At 50.1% G+C, this 17,357-nt stretch overlaps 1 protein-coding gene across 1 annotated transcript in view; it reads right to left on the bottom strand.

The window, feature by feature from the left end:
• ASIC2 (acid sensing ion channel subunit 2) overlaps positions 1-17,357 on the bottom strand; it is a 1,001,375-nt gene that overhangs the window by 60,642 nt on the left and 923,376 nt on the right. Inside the window, exon 3 of the mRNA XM_046676821.1 lies at positions 8,907-9,034. Within this exon, the coding sequence (XP_046532777.1) occupies positions 8,907-9,034 (128 nt within the window). The remainder of the gene's footprint in view (positions 1-8,906; positions 9,035-17,357) is intronic.

Below are 17,357 nucleotides of genomic sequence, written 5' to 3' on the forward strand. Positions count from 1 at the left end.
TGCTGGAAAGGTAGGCAGGGGCCAGAGCAGAAAGAGCCGTGAGGAGATTCCCTGACTTCATCCTGTGGGTAATGAGGGAGGGAGATGCTCAGATCTGTATTTTAGGGAGATCACGTTGATGCAGAGAACGGCTCATTCTGCCACAGAGAGGGGCAAGATGGGCAGCAGGGAGACCAGCCAGGCAGCCGTTGTTCTTATCCAGGTGAGGAAACATGAAGGACTGAATTAAAGTAGTGTCTGGGGTGGGGGATAATAACAGCTAGCATTTACTGAGCACTTACTGTATGCCGAGAACTGTTCGACATGCATGCATTCACTCGCTCAGTCCTCCGGCTACCCTCTGAGATAGGAACTGTCATCATTCCCATTTTACACATGAGGAGAATGAGGCACAAAGTCGCCACCTGGTGAATACATATTTGTACTCAGCTATTTACAGGGCTGGGGCATTCAGGGGCAGCGGTAATTTCGGGGTACAGGTGTGGGAACAGGGGAAGAGGATGAGCTCAGTTTCGACTGTTAATTTGAGATGCCACGTTTGGGGACATCTGGATCACTGGGTCTGCAGCTCAGGAAAGAGATCTGGGCTGGGGCTAGTGATCTGAAAGTCATGGTAAAGGGCGAGCTCATTCAAGGAGACTGTAGACCGAGAGAGGCCAAAACAGCATCCTGGAGCACCCATCATCTTAGGGTGAACAGAGAGGGAATTGCTAATGAGGAGGACTCCGGAGGAGTGGGCAGAGGGCTGAGACGAAAACCAGACCAGAGTGGAGAAGAGGTCTCAGGGAGGGCATGGTCAACAGTCCACATGCTGCTGAGACACCAGGTGGGACCGACTGAGGAGGGAAGGGTGTCTGTATGGACAAAGATCGGGTGTAGCCACAAAGACATCACGGGTGATCTTGAAGAAAAGCTTCAGTGGGGTGCTAGAGGTGGGCTGGGAAGTGAAAAGGAGGTGAGGAAGTAGAGATAAGCAAGTCTAGAGAACAGTTTGGAGACTCTTTGTTAGGAAGGAAAGGAGAGGGAGAGGCTGCAAGGCAGAAGGGGAGGCAAGATAGAGTGATTTTACCTCCTTCTAAGGCCTGAGCGCATATATATATATATATATATATATATATATATATATAAATTTGTTTTTTTTTTTGGTGAGGAAGATTGGCCCTGAGCTAACATCTGTGCCCATCTTCCTCTACTTTATGTGTGGGACGCCTGCCACAGCATGGCTTGCCAAGTGGTGTGTAGGTCCCCGCCCAGGATCTGGGCTGCCGAAGCAGAATGTGCGAACTTAACCACTAAATCACTGGGCCAGCCCCTTGAGCATATTTTGTGTGGACTCATTTTTGGATTCCCCCACCAGTGCTGAGCACCAATGGGTTCATCCTAGCCCATCAACCATTCTTCTCTTACCTCCTCTACCCTCTGCCATCACTCCCACCTTGATAAAAACAAGCTCTCATGGTGTAGAAAAAATGGTGAAAACCTGACTATTGGTGAAACCGTGTGGGGATCTGAAGATATTTCTACTTCAGAGGCTGAGTGACAAGTGGTTAAGTAGATAAGATAGGAGATGCTTAATTGGTTCTTATTTTCATCCTTTTATGGGAAATGACGTACCCTGTTGGTCATGGCGGGAACAGCCACATAGCAGGCTAGTCTGCCTTCCGGCACCTCCCTGGTGCTTTCTGGAGCATAACTGGATGCTGCCATATTTATGTGGCTCCAGCTTAGGCAGTTTGGAAGTTTCTGAAGGCGTGTGTAACAAGTTCCCTCCCCTGCCTTGAGAAAAACTACTGGGCAGGCCTCCATTTCTAATGGGGCCCATGAAGCAGACATTAAGGACCATGGATCTGGCTGTCGGATTGACAAATGAGTCTTCTCTTTTGAAAGGCACTTAGGAAGTTGTATTTAGAAGCTCGAGAGGAGCTGTCAAAAGCAGCCGTGGGGTACCCTACCCAACAGCTGGGCCTGTTTATTTGGGGTAGGGTGGGGATACTGTTTCTCATCGTGAGCCAAGGTGGGATTCCTTCCAAATGTGGGAAATGTGGCCAACCTATGCCAAAGGCAAAAGCTTAGGCTTCTGTAGGAGCCAACTGGGCCCACAGATCCTGCCAATGACCTAATTGGGGCCAACAGAACCCAGGCATTTGTGTTTGCCTTTATTTACAGCCAAAAACAGGCTGGTGGGCAGCTGCTCGAGGCAGGGTGTGGTGTGACAATGAGCATGTTCCTGGTACTTTGTATACAGCCCGGGTGAGGAAACAACACGGAGTCCAGGTTGTGGAATGGAACCCTTGTCGTTCCCAGTGGTTCCAAACTGGTAGTGGAAGGGGTTCGTGGTGAGAATGGAATGCCTCTAGGCAGGGATTTCCATCTCTGGCTCCCCAAGGTGTTTCTGAGAACCTCAAATATAAACCCAGGACCTTGTTTTCCAGAGAATTTCCTAAGCAATGAGGCTGGTGGTCAACCAACCACCCAGGATCTCCAGGTTCATTCTCAGGCCTACCAAGACGTACTGGCAAGGTGGTTGAATAAATATTTGATGAATACTTGGATAAACATTTAGAAAACAAGAGTTGCCTCCAGGCTCTTTGAGGAGCGGGTAGGAGATGATAAAAGTCTTCTGATATCAAATCATGACTAGGGGTTCCAGCAGGATTAACAATCACCCCAAATTAGGGGCAAAGGGTCCGAGTGGTGATGTCAACTTTGAAGACAGTTTGTCTTGTGCCCTTCCCACTTGAACACACCAGCGTTGCACTTGCACAGAGATTCACTCACTCATTTAATTCTCCCCAAATTCCAGAGTTCTGTCCTGGCCCTCTCGTCTGTTCCATCCACTCACATGTACCCAGGTGGTTTCCAGATCTATAGCTCTAGCCTTGACCCCTTTCATGAGGTTTTGGTTTCATGGGAGTCTCTAAGTTTGCGGCCAGAAATGATACAGATATCATCATCTATCACAGGCTGGCTTAGCCTCAGGGAGGAAGAGGGAGCTCAGGGAAGATTTTAATAGGAGTTTTGGCAGGGGTGGGGGTGGGGAGGCAGGGAGAGCAGTAGGGTGTAGCATTGAGTGCTAGCTGAGCATAGAGTGCATTCATCCTTTCAACAATGGACATTTACTAAGCTCATATATAAGCAAGACACTGGGGATATAGAATCTGAAAGACACAATCCTGGCTCTCAGGGGGCTCCCAGTCTATCATGAGACAATGGCTGATGGGAGCTAAGGAAGGCAGTTCTTAAGAGGCAGGTGTAAGGACCGGTGATGCACAAGGGGAGGGAAGTCCTACAAGGAGAGGTCTGTATCTCTCAGGAGTGTGACAGAATTGCCAAACAACCCACTTCATTCTGTGGGTGCTGCAAGGCTGGGACCAGGTCTTGCTGATCTTCGTTTTCCCAGCACAGTAGAGGCTCAGTGAATATCTGCTGAAGGAATAAATGAACGTACAAAGTGTTGTACAGAGCACCTAGCTGCTCCTTGGGGAGTGGCGGGATGGGAGGGGGAAGGTCTTAGAAGAGACCATGATCTTTGAGCCGCATTTGGAAATAGGAATAGGCCTTTGGTAGACAAGACAAGGAAGGGATTCTGGGCAGAGGGAACAGTGGCTGCAAATGCACAGAGGCAGGCATCAAAGAGCATGGAGTGGCAGATTGTCCTCCAACACTGAAATGTAGGGTACATGTTGGTCAATCACAGGCAGATGATGAGGCTGGAGAGGGGGCGGGGCCAGCTGAACAGGGCCTAAGAAGCCATTCTAAGGGGTTGGGTTTTGCAAATTACAAGAAGTCTGAGGATGTAAGGGTTTTATAGGTGGGGTAGCGACGTGACCACCAAGTGCGTGGCCTGAGGAAGGAGCACTACTGAGGAGCGGACCCAGACCCTTTCTTGTAAAGTTTCGGGTCTGCTATTTACCCCGGTTCATGCTTCTCTCTAGCAGGCACCCAGGTCCTGCCTCCCAGACCCAGGGAGGGAGGTTTATCTCAGACATCCTTGTCACAGTTTACCTTAACACCCTACGCCAGCTGGCATGACGGAGGGAGTCAGCAGCTGGCAGAGCAGGGAACGAGTGCAAAACTGATGTCGGCCCAACTTCCAGGGGACACCTGTGTGCTTGAGTGACACAGGGAGGACCCCCAGACTGTCAATGCTGGAGCCTCTTTGAGGTCATCTAACTGAGCCCTCCCATTCTGCAGATGGGAAACCCGAGACCCAGGGACGGAAGCAGGCTGTCCAAAGTCCCACTGCACAGTCAGAGCTAGGGTCCAGGCCTCCGGGCTCCCGGGCTGCTTTTCTCTCCACACACAGATCTGGCTTCAGAGCTGAGCCCTGCTGCTCCCCTAGCTATGGCCCCTCAAGCAAGTTAACTAACCGTTGCAGTTTCGTCATCAGAACTTGGAGATATCAAGACTTCCCCTGCGGGGTTGTTGTGGGGGATTAAATGAGATAACGTGTGTCAAGTGACCCTATAGGTAAATGCCTGGCAGGTAGTTAGTAGTAATTATCACCATTCTCCCCCTACGGGGCATTTCTCAGGTTGGCCAGGAAGGCAGGAACACACCTGGGCTTAATTGGGTTTAGAGCAAATGCTGATTAAAAACAGTAATCTTTGCTCTGCATTATAGACCAGTAGTGTGTTCTTTTGGGTACCAAATAAAATGAAAAAAATATTGATAGCCATGTGTGTGTAGTTTTGCACGAGTGGGATAATTTTTTTCTTTGAGGAAGACTGGCCCTGAGCTAACATCTGTGCCCATCTTCCTCTAGTTTATATGTGGGACGCCTACCACAGCATGGCTTGATAAGTGGTGTGTAGGTCTGCCCCCAGATCCGAACCGGCGAAGCCTGGGCTGTGGAAGTGGAATCCACAAACTTAACCACCACACCACTGGGCCGGCCCCGTGGGTGGGATGATTTTGACCATGCAGAAGGCCTTTCCCATTCACAAAGGGACGCGTGGCAGGATTCCTTTACGTCACCAGTTCCTCTTGGGGCTCTCACTCAGGAGGCACTTCCCTAGCATGATTCACCCCAACTTTCCAGGAAAAGACCCCCTGCTCCCCATGGTCTTGTCACCCCTGGCCTTCTTGCAAGATTTTGAGCTGAAGCAGCAGATTCCTGGAATGGGAACGATGCAGCCATTATAGACTATAAGATGGGCCATGATTTTAGGTGCCCCCAAGAAAGAAAAAGCACTGCCAATTGTAGCCGTGAGGTGCCATTGCTTGGGAAAGGAATTTCGGTTTCAAAAACATTACCATGTGACAAAAATAGGAATCCTAGAATCAATGAAACGCAGTGTTTGAGGACCAGGGTCAGCTGGAAAGGTTAGTACTAATGGCAGAGGGAGAACATAGACATGGGGGCCCATCCCCAAATTATACTTGCCTTAACACTATTTAATTATTATTTTTTCTTTGTGAAAGAAACCACTAATATGTAGGCTCTGTAACGAAAGACACTGGGCTCTGTTTTGTTCACCACTGTATCCCCACCACTTCTCTCATAGTAGGCATTCAACAGATATTTGCTGAATGGATAAATAAAACAAAGCCACGTTCTAAAACACGTAGAAAACCCAGAAAAGAAAGTGAATCATTCATAATTCCCCCACTGTGGGTATTTTGGCTTATTTCCTTTGAGTCTTATTTCCTATGGATATGCTCTTTTATATACATGTAAACATAATGTATTATTAGATTTAGCTCCGGGATGTGTTTTTGTATTTCTCTATTAATATAAATGAAATGATGAAATGAGATGATGCGGAAATGCTTTTAAGATGGTAAAATGTTTAACCAAATATCTTATTATTAGTTATAATAATCATAGCAATACTGATATGAATGAGGCTGACTTTCTGAGAATATACTTCAAAGCAAACGACGAAGTTGCCCTCTGAAGCTGCGAATATGTTCTGCTCCTGCTCACCATGGGGAGTCCCTCTGCTTCCTAGTGGGAAGATAAAGAGATTTAAGGGCTCTTAGAAATCACCAGCTCCAACTTGCCATCCAGCCCAGAAATTTCCTCAGTGTCACTAAAGGAGGGAAAGCAGAGATGGGGGAGGAATGAGCACTTCTCTCCGGCCGACGACAAACAGCAATCTACAAAGAACTTCCTTCTTTCCACCCTTCGCTAGCAGTGAAATGAAGTTACACCGTGGGTTTCAAAGAACGCTGTTCATTCTGCAGACAAACAGCAATGTGGACGCCAGAGATGGCAACACAAGTCAGTCAGTCCTGATAGGTGTGGCAGCTACATTCAATAAGCCACAAAGTCAGATTTGGCTTGGACTGCTAGTCAAAAATTCACCTTTAGATATGAATGCAAACTGGTGCAGCTACTATGGAAAACAGTATGGAGGTTTCTCAAAAAATTAAAAATAGAAATACCATATGATCCTGGTATCCCACTACTGGGTATTTATCCAAAGAACATGAAATCAATAATTCAAAAAGATTTATGCTCCCCTATGTTCATTGCACCATTACTCACAATAGCCAAGACACAGGAGCAACCCAAGTCCCCATCAGTGGATGGGGATGAGTGGATAAAGAAGATATGGTACATATATACAATGGAATACTACTCAGCCATAAAAAAGACAAAATTGTGCCATTTGTGGCAACACGGATGGACCTTGAGGGTATTATGCCAAGTGAAATAAGTCAGACAGAGAAAGACAAATACCATACAATTTCACTCATGTTGAAGATAAACAAAGAAACACACGGATAAGGAGAACAGATTGCTGGTTACCAGAGGGGAACGAGGGAGGAGTGAGGGCTAAAGGGGTAAAGGGGCACACGTGTATGGAGACGGATAAAAACTAGACTACTGGTGGAGAGCACAATGCAGTCTATGCAGAAGCTGAAATATAATAAGGTACACCTGAAATATACAGTCTTATAAGCCAATAAGACCTCAACAAAAGAATTAAAAACAAACAACAATTCACGTTTAGATAGTCAAGAATTCAGGTACAAGCTCATTAGTCTAACCCATGCCTGGATCTTTGAAGGGAGGAGGGGTTACTCGTACAAAACGCCGAAGGGAGGACTGAAGAGTTTCTCTCCTTGACCAAACTCCAGCCAGGCCCCTCTGAGCCTTCTTCTCAACCAGGCCTCAATAGTGGCCTATAAGCTTGAACAAACACTGTCGTAGTTTCTAACAGCTCAAAGCTGCACCCCTAGGATGACCCTGGCCCCTTAAAGTCCCTGCCTGAGAAAACTCAAGGCTGCCAAAAGAATTTACTATTTGTTCCTGCCAACACCTGAAGATAAGGTCTCCGCCTCCCCGTCTCTGTGGGAAGGTAGGAGCCTAACTTCGGGAAGCGCCAGTCAGCAAACTGTTTCACAGGGTTTCACAGGGACCAATCCCTTCTTCCCACCTGTAATTTTTCACTTCCTTGACTCTGCTCAAGCCCGCTTTGTTCCCTGCCCTTCATTTTTTCTTTGAAATGCCTACTCACCTCTGTACAAACAGCAGCTGAGTTCAGCTCAGGCTGAATCCTCCACCCAGTTGCAATGGTGTATTACTAATTAAAACCTGTCGTTGCCACTTTCACCAGCGTCCGGCTTTGTTCAGCTCTGACAGCACCCCAAGACTGGCTACGACACTTTGGCTAATAGCTCGGGCTCCAGCTCACCCAGACTGCCTCTCTCTTTGCACGCCTTCACCTGCTAGTCTGCATTCTCACTCTTCCTGACTCGAATCCTCATCCCTGAACCTGGCTCCTTGTCATCTATTTTGTGCCCTCCTTCTTCGTCCTTAAAGATGAGGTCTTCTGGTTACACGGCTTGGGTCCCACCTTGCACACCTTTGCTTACTCCACTTCCACTCACCCTGTCTCCTCAGTCTCTGGGGCCCGTAGAGGCCGGGCCAACCTCCCAGCCTCCTCTGCCCTTGCCTCAAAGCTGCTACGTGCTGCCACCCGCTACGTGCTGCAGCGGAGGCTGATCTTGGCCGGTAGCCACTGCCGGGGCATTAAGCACAGGGCCCAGGTCCTGAGGCCTGCACCATCAATGCTTTCCCAGAGATTAAAAAATACAGCTCGCTTACAGATTTAAAACCAGTTTCTAATGCAGAATATTATTTTATAATGGCTAAACAGGTGTGATCAGTACTAGATGAAAGAGGACATTTGAGCCAAATTTTAAAAACAAGCTGAGCTCGTAAGTTCCACGTGTATCTCCCTGCTGACTCTTCCTCCACTGTTCTCCCTGATTCTTCCCTTCTCACCCCGAGAGCTGAGAGCTGGTGCCTCCTACCGCTCACTGACCTGACTCACGTCAGATGTGAGGCTGGGCCAGTCCTCACCCCATGGACATGCAGAGTTGACACAGCAGTCCTGGCTGGCTGGGAGAGTCCCTTCTCTGGTGCGAAATCAGAGAGAGGAGGCAGCAGCCGAGGCTAGAGGTCTCCCTCCACTTGAGCTCTATTACAAGACTGAAGTCCCCATTCCTCTTCCTTTCTGCAGGCCACTTTGCATTGTATTCACACAAGTGATGAAACGTCAAACCCTGGTTAGCAGTTTCCCTGAGCATCCACTGTCCCCTGACACCCAGCCTCCCCCTCTGAAAGAATTTCCCCCCCCGAAAGAATTTCCCCCCCAGAATGTTCTGGAAAAAACCCTCCAACCAATTCAACGAAAAATAAAATAAGCTGGGTTTCCCTCACACCCAATTTTAGGAACTAACAGGTGGTACAGGAGAATGGGGTTATGAAGGTTAGCAGACTCCTGTCTCCAGTTTCAGGGTGAGCCCCTTTCCTGAGCCCAGCCCTGCTCCAGCCTGTTAGGTGGATTCAGAGCCTTCCAGGAGTGGGAATGCCATTTCTCCTCCTTGTGCCTCTGCAGGTGACTGGGATAGGCCAAGGAGCACTGATCCGGGGAGCCCAGGGAACTTACCCTCTGCTCCTGTGTGGCCACGAAAGTCTGGAACCCTGGAGCCACCCCAAAGCCCAGCTCTTGGATGAAAGGTGGCTCAGACTGACTGTGGATCTGAACTTTCACTCCTGCTTCAAACGTCGTTTCCTCTGAAAGAACAAAGATGGACAGAGGCATGGGTCAGTGACAACAGGTGCTCACGGAATCCTGGGACTGAAAAGCTGGAAGGGACACTAGAAAGGCCAAGTGGAGGGCAGAATAATGGCCCCCAAACTGTCCACATCCTCATTCCTGGAAACGGTGACTATGTTACCTTAGGTGGCAAAAGGGACATTGCAGCTGTGATTAAGTTAGGGATCTCGAGATGGGGAGATTATCTTTGACTATGCAGTATAATCACAACGGTCCTTATAAGAGGGAAGCACGAGGGTCAGAGTCAGAGAGAGAACGGAAAAATGCTTTGCTTTTGGCTTTGAAGATGGAGGAAGGAGTCACAAGCCAAGGGATGTAAGTATTTTCCAGCAACTAGTAAAGACAAACACAATGGATTTCCCCCTAGAGCCTCTAGAAGGAACACAGCCCCCCTAAAACCTAGATTTTACCCTAGTGAAACCGACTTTGGACTTCTGGCCTTCAGAACTGTACCATAGTGAAATTGCATTGTTTGAAGCCACTAGGTTTGTGGTGATCTGTTATAGTAGCAATCAGAAGCTAATTCAGATCAGTTAGGCCAATTTCCTGCTGCAGCCTCCAAAACTGTAGAATGGGATTAGAAAGTGAGTCCAGCACCTTTATTTTATTTACTAACTTCTCTGCTGGACCATGAGCTGAAGGCGAGGAGAACAGGAGGAGGAAAACAGGATGACACAGCAGTAGAAAGAAAAGCACAGGGCTTGCCTGTGTGCCAGGGTGCCCGCCCCTTGGATCTGCAGGAGATGGGCAATTAGGAGAGCAGCTTCTGCCTTTTTTCTTTGGCAGGAGAAAAGGCCCTTGGCAGTGGGAGGTGGCAGGGGTGGCAGAAGGTGGTGGGAAAGCAGAGCCTGGCTCCTCCTGTATGTTGGTGTTCAAAATTGCTGGAGAGTGCGCCTATGGGATATATCAGCCTTTGCTGGGGCTCCTTCTCTGTCTTACTCTTTCCAAATAGCCTGCAGAACGAGCTTTCCAAAATGCAAAGCTGTGTCACTCTCTCCTGTGCTTATGAGAAGCCCAGTCTCCTTAACCTGCTCCTGTTCCAGCCTTGTCCTGGGCAGCCCTCTGCTTCGTGGCACCACGCGGTCCAACCCTCCAGGGCTGCCCAGACTGGTTGTTACTGGTCCCTGCTCTGCATGGATGCACGTGCATCTCTGTATGCCTGGAACGTCTTTCTACCTTGTCCACCTCACCATCTCCCTACTCATCACTGAAGATTCAACCCCAGCCCCACCCAAAGCAACTCCTTCTCTTGCTCTGATGTATTCTTCACATATTCCTGATAAAGCCTCTGCCACACCATGTAATAAACCTTTATCTGACAGTCTCTTCCATCCAGCTGGAGCATCCTGAGGCCAAGTTCTGGACCTTCTCTCTGGATCTCAAATGTCCCTGCGAGGGCCAGGCACATAGCAGGTACCTAGGGAACCCCTGCTGAATGAACAAATGAGAGATTTGTGACTCATACCTCACTCACTTATGATTGGCAAGGCCAACCTAGAGTCTAAATCAAGGAGTGTCCTAAAAGCAGAAAATGGGGAGAAGATGGGTAAATGCAGAAGTGAAGGAAGATGGAGGTGGGGGGAGAAATGGAGGTCAGAGGTCAGAGAGGGAGGGATGTGTCAGCACTGGGGCCATAGCCTGGGAGAGTCTGGGGACACACACTGAAGCTGGCACAGAAGAGAAAGGCAAGGAAGGAAGGGTTGGGGCCAAGCATGGGAATGGGCAGGACCCACGGACAGCCTGGGACCAGTGACCAAGGGGAGGAAGGGGGTCCGGAGCTGGATGAGAATTCCCAGGTCGGGGGTACATGGAGAGAAAGGTTTAGTAGTAGACAGGGACCCGAGGGAAGGATAGGCAGGGCTTTCAAAGTCTAGATGAGCAGTCAGTGGCTGACACGGGGTTCAGGCAAAAGAGAGCCTTGGCCGAGAGCCCTTCCATCCTGTGTCTTCATGGAGCAGGCGAGAATCCCGGGCCATCCACGAACACATCCCCTTCCATCCAGCAGTCAACCATTCTATGATCTCTCTACCCAGATCACTCCGTCCAAACGCCTGCCCACACGTCCCTCTGTGCCTGTGGTTTTGTGTACCTCTCTCCCATAGGTGGTGAATGCCTCAAGAGGAGAGTGCTCCCTACTCATCCCAGAGCCCACTGCCTGGCCTTGGGTCTGACGGGCAGAGGAGAAGGGAAGCAGTCAGCTTTTAGCGGCAGTGTTCCTAAGGCCTGCCCAAAAGAGGGGCTGAGGAGAGGCCGGGGAGCCGGAAGAGCAGGCTCTGATGGGGAGAGGCGTGAACGGGGAGCGTTGTTGGGATTACGAGGATGTGTGTGTTGGAATGAACTGAAAGCATGTTCCATGAGCTGCGGGGCAGAACGGGAGAGATGCCAACACTTGTTTTCCAGAGCTAGCTGAAGCTGCGTGCCTGCTACATAGCTGAGCTTAAGAAACCTTGGAGCCAGTAAGACAGGCTCAAAGGAGGGGTCCTGTGGCTTACGGGGAGAAATGAAAAATGAAGCCTTTCTGTCAGAAATGCTGCGAGTAACGGGCAAAGCAGAGAGGCCAGGCGTGCGTGCATTAGGGAGAGCCGCCTGAGGCTGATCAGACTGGGTGGGATTCGGAAGGGGAGATTATTCCAGAAGCAGCAGGAATGGGGGCAGAGTAAAATCCTAAAGTAGCGTCATATCTCTACAAACATCCATGACTGAATGCAAAGAGCGAAAGAAGGTGCTGGATAATGTTTCTGTTCTCTTTGGAACCAGCACTGTCCAGTGGAACTTTCTGCCAAGATGGAACATTCTATAATCCGTACTATCATATGGTAGCCACTAGCCACATGAAGGGTGACTAATGCAACCGAGGAACTGAGATTTTAATTAGTTAACTACTTAATCCCCACAACCAGCTTCACTGAAGTATAATTGACAAATAAGACTGTAAGGTATTTAAAGCACACCACACGATGATTTGATGTATGTATACACCGTGGAAGGATTTCCCCCACCGAATTAATTAGCACATCCATCACGCCACATATTTATCTTTTTTTCCTTGCTTTATTTATTTTTAATTTAATTTAAATTTAATTCCTTACCTTCCATTTAAATAGGCACATGTGGTTAGTGACAACCTGGTGTCCAGCCAGGGCAGTGTAGCTGTAGAATGTCACCTGTGAGCAGTGCCCAGCCCTCTCAGAGCAGCGGGGAGGAGAGGACGCCACCACAGTGCTCTCCTAAGCAGGTACCCCTGTGGGTCTCTCGTCTGGAGGCGGTGGGTGACTGGGCGGGGTTCTGAGCAGCAGGACCGGGCGCCTTCATGGCCAGCCCACGACTGTGGCCCCATGTCCTCCGTGGCCCTGCTTTTCCCAAGGCACCACTTCCTCTCGCATCTCCAGGGAGAGTTTGTTTCTCTTCCTTCCTAGAAACGCCCTTGGCTTCCCTCCGGGCTTGTTCTCCAGTTTGACAGTGAACCACAGCCCCCTGCAGTGTCTGCCCCACATCCACTCTCAGTCTCCCACATTTCCTGACGCTGTCAGTGCAAATATGAAGACCTGATTAAGAGCTGGAGTTATCCAACACGGACCATTAGAGCCAAAGGCTCATACTAGGTACCTCAGAGGTTCTCAAACTAGAATGCACACTGAGCTCACCCCGGGAGCTTCGGGCGATGATTCTGTGGACCCGCGCCTAGAAATTCTGATTCGGTCATGCCAGGCTGGAGCCCAGGAATCTGCATTTCCGGGGATTCTGATATAGGTTATCTGAAGTCAACCACATTTGGGCAAGCAGACATCTAGTTCAGAAAGGGGAAGCAACTTGCCCGAGGTCACACAGCATGTCAGGAGTATAGCAGTGGGTAGAGCCAGGTCTCCTGACTTTCAATTCAGCAATCTTTCTACTCCACTAGGGGTGTGGTTTACTTTGTGTGAGCAGACACCCTGGTTCACAGGTCGAGAGTTCTGAGTCGGGGTTGGAGAAAGAGAATATCCCTTCATTGTCTTATCCCCAAAGCCCCTAGCACGGTACCTGGGACAGTGCTCAATGATTGTCAAATGATGTCAATGCGTGAAGAAGTGTCCTCTGCTGAGCCTGTTCCCTACCCTTGGACCAGCTATGAGTGTGCCCAGGGTCTGGTTGGACACCAGGAAACACCTGCACTGCATGCTGCCCAGCAACTAGCTTCCTCCACTCAGGAGGTCTCATCCACTGAAATGCAGGTGGGCTGCACACAAAGCAACAGCAACAGCAGCAACAGAAGAATAACAGTAACTGGGACCACCCATACCATTTTCGGGTCCCGGTGCAAAATGAAAACGTGGGGCCTCATTAAAAAACTATGAAGAATTTCAAGACAGCAGTAGCAGAGTATTAAAGCAAGAGTGTGGCCCTTCTGAGCACCGGGGTCTGTGTGACTGCACAGGTCGCACAGCTGGGAAGCCAGTCCTGCCAATCACCCAGATGGGTGCTGGACGGGATTGTTCACATCCTCATTGTCCTCTCACCACTGAATGATTCAACACTGCGCTGCTTCAAACAGCGCAGGCCCCTAGTGCAGTGAAGGATTTGTTTATACATCACGAACACCACACAGGATTCAAAGCCCCAGGGAGAGGGAGAGAGAGAGAGCACAGAGAGAGGGAAGTTCTTACACACGGTGTTAGGAGCCCTTGTTAATTGAGACCAAGCTGAAACCCAGACAGCTTAACAAGAAAGATAATGTCGAATCAGGAGGAGGGTGGGAAACATGCTCAAGCTGCAGAATCTGGAATTTCCCAGCACTTTTCAGGAGCATGGCCATGGCAGCGCAAGGTGAAGTCTACCTGAGGAGTGTTTTCTGTATCTGCAGAAGGATTTGGGAGCTCCGTGCGGGGAGACAGGGAGCGACGGGGAGAATGCATAACGGGGCAGGGAAAGTACATCGCAATAAAAGAAGCTTAGATCCTTAATCTTTGCAAATCACAGGAAACATGCCAAGGAAATAAACACTGGAGAGGAGAAGGAAGGGAAGCTTCTCTGAAAAGCCAGAGGAATTTTCGAGGCTAAGGCAGGGATGTGCTGATACAAAGCAATCTTGTGTTGGATGAAACTGATTTTATCACAGTGGCTAGGACAGCTAGACAGAGAGGAGAGTGGGGGAGGGATGCCAGTCATATGGCGGGGGGAGGTCCCAGTGCACAACAGCTTCTGCCAGTCCTTCCACTCTGCCCTCTGCCCTGGGAGCTACACTCCTATAGACTATATGGATGGGTTCCCTTGCCCTCTGGTTTCTCGTTGGGTTCAGCCAATGGTGGGCCCAGGTGGGAAACCGGAGGGGAGATGGATATCCAGTCTCTCAACTCTACTTGCTGGATCACTGTGGTTAGCTGCAGGTCTCCTTGGAAAGCCATGGCTCTAGGTGGGGTGCTCTCCATATTGCCCTCTCTCTGGGGTCTGATACCAGCTCTTTTCCGCCTCCCCTAGGCATGGTAATGGCTCTCCCTGCTGCCAGGCCCAGGCTGTGCACCATCCCACATGCCTTCCCTAAGCCTTGCCCACACCTTTGTAAATAGTCCTTCATTAATCTTTTCTTGTGTTACTCAGCCCATGAGTACTGTTGATTTCCTGCCTGGATCCTGATTGGCAGAGCCCCCAGAGGGCATCTCTGAGAGACAGCAGGAGGTCCCTCTAGCACCACGCACTGAAGGACAGTCATAGTGTTTGAGCACTCTTAGGGATGGAGACCTCGCCACCTGCAGGGGCAGCCCATGGTTTCCAAAGTTCATCCTTATATTGAGTTGAAAACAGCCTGCTTATAGGTTTCCCCCCTGCTCCTAGCTCCACTCCTTCTTTCACTTGACACCCTTTCAGGGATCTGAAGATGCATACTGTGACCACCAGCGTCTTCTTGTTTCCATGCTAACTTCCTCAGAAGAACTTACCCCTGTGTGTGTTTGCTTCCGAGGCCTCGCTAGTAGAGGGACGTTGGCCTGGCCAGACTTCTGTGGGGAGGGGCTCGGGACTCTCTCCCCATCTCCCCCAGGACGGCCAAGGGCCCTGCATGGCGTATGGAGCTCCTGGGACTCACCTCACACACTGGGTGGGGCCAGGGTGGGCAAGGCTTGCACCCAGAGACAGGGTCCCCCTCTCCCAAAGGGGTGAGCTGGGTGTTCTGAGAGAGGTGGAAACCCAGGCCCTGCCACCTGGCAGGTCAGAAGCAGAGAGAGCCTAGGACAGTTGGTTAAATACCTGGGGCTCTGGGGTCAGGCAGGGCAAGGTCGAGTCCAGCTCTGGGACCTTTGGCAAGTTATTCACTCTCTTGGAGCCTCATTTTTCTACAAAATCTGCAGAATGGATTCACACATTATAATGAATCCTTCTTCACAGGGCTATTGACGTTGCATACAAAGCCCTTAGCACAGAGCCTGGTGCTGAAGAAAAGCTCACTGATTTGTAGTGCTATCAGCATTGTTAATTCAGTGTCTGGCTTTCTACGAAATCCAGCTGGATCCGCGTCGTTTCACACTCCTCTTTCCTCATGCCACTCCCTGCACCTGGACTAATCCTTCCTCTCCCCTTCCATCAGGTTGGCCCCTACCCAGCGTCACTGTCACAAGCTCCTGGAAGCCCTCCCTCCCATGGGCACCCCAACATTGCAAACTTACCATTTCCACACCTGGTTGTAACTCTCTCTCCACTAAGATGGAGCGACCTCTTCGGGACAGGGTCCATGTTTTATTTATGTTTATATGCATAATGCCTACATGCAGTAGGTGCTCAGTAAATGCTTGCTGAAGTGAACAAAACAGCACAGCTGACCTGAGATTCTCAGAATCCCACCCCCCTGGTTTTACAGGGGAGACAGAGATGCTGAGACAGTGGCACATTTGTCAGCGTCTCACAGTGAGTTTGTGGCCAAGCTGGGTCCACATGAGGCCTGCTGAGCCAGCTCAGGACCCTCTGCCACAGTCTCAAGGAGGTGTGTGGTAAGTAATACACTAGTAGGCAGCTGAGTAGGGACTTAAGGCCAGAACTCATGGGGGCTGGGCAGGGGCAGCAAAGACTGCCTGTGATACTCCCTTGAAGGGACTCAGCGGGTATTATAGTCTTGTGTGACTGCCATCCTCGGGGTCTCTGCTGCCCGTGAAATCACAGTGGCATAACCATCAGGGACTGTTTATTGAGACAAGACCCATCCTTTGGGCCTCTGTTTCCCATGATTGGGAGGAAAGACCTGGAGTCCAGGTCTATGTTTCAGCTAGGTGGGGGAGGGGCTGGGCCCATCAATCCGCTGGGACACCCCGCCCCAACTGTGGCTTCCCTGGCTGCCACTGCTCACTAGATGCTGTGACATGGCCCTGCCATTCCCTGGGGACTGAAAAGTGAGTGTGCATGTGTGTGTGAGAAAGAAAGTCAGAGAGACAGGGAGGGAGAGAAAGAAAGAAACTCTGAAATGTGGGGACACTGCTCATATTCCCTGAAACGCTGCTTTGGAGTTCACAGAAGCAAAGGAAGGACTGACCTTCCTGAGGGCCAGACATGGAGCTGGGTGCTCAGCCCATTCCACCTTGGTCCCCTCATTCATTGGACAGTGATGGACTGAATGCCTACTGTGGACATGTGCCGCAGGTCAAGGACCAGGGCTCTAGTGGCAAGCCACGCAGAGCCTCTGTCCTCACGGATCTCACGTACTGGTAGAGGGACAGACAACAATTGGGGACCTGTGCAGCATCAGGCCAGCGGCGGTAAGCTTGGGGAGGTTAAGTGCAGCTGGGAAGAGGGTAGCATGACAGGATGGGGCAGAGCAGGGTGACTCTTTTAGCTGGGAATTAGGGCAGGGCTTTTCAGAGTGACAGCATTTGTGTCGTGACCCGAATAAAGGGAGTAAGTGGGCCATGGGATGACCCACGGAAGCATTCCGGCAGAGGGAACAGGAGGTGCAAAAGCCCTGGGACATGTATGCACTTGGCCTGTTTCAAGAGCAGCAGGGATGTGGTTAGGGGCCAGGTGCTCCTTTCATCACTCCTCACAGTCACCCCTCAAAGTCACCTTAGTATTAGCGCCCTCATTTTGCAGATGAGTAAACCAAGGCTCAGAGAGGTCAGCTTGCCCTAGCCACAGCAAGCACACCCAGCATCAAACCCTGGCTGCCAATCTCCAAGGCCCTGCTCTTTGCCCTCCAACCTGTGGTCTTGCTCAAATACTTTGTGCCTTTCTAGTGTCACTGTCACATTCTCCATTGGGTAGCAGTCCTTTGGGAACTTTTAGGCCAAGACCCTGAGTCACTCAGCTTTGAATCCCCCACAGGAT

This window comes from Equus quagga, chromosome 11, assembly GCF_021613505.1.
Source record: "Equus quagga isolate Etosha38 chromosome 11, UCLA_HA_Equagga_1.0, whole genome shotgun sequence".
NCBI lineage: Eukaryota > Metazoa > Chordata > Mammalia > Perissodactyla > Equidae > Equus > Equus quagga.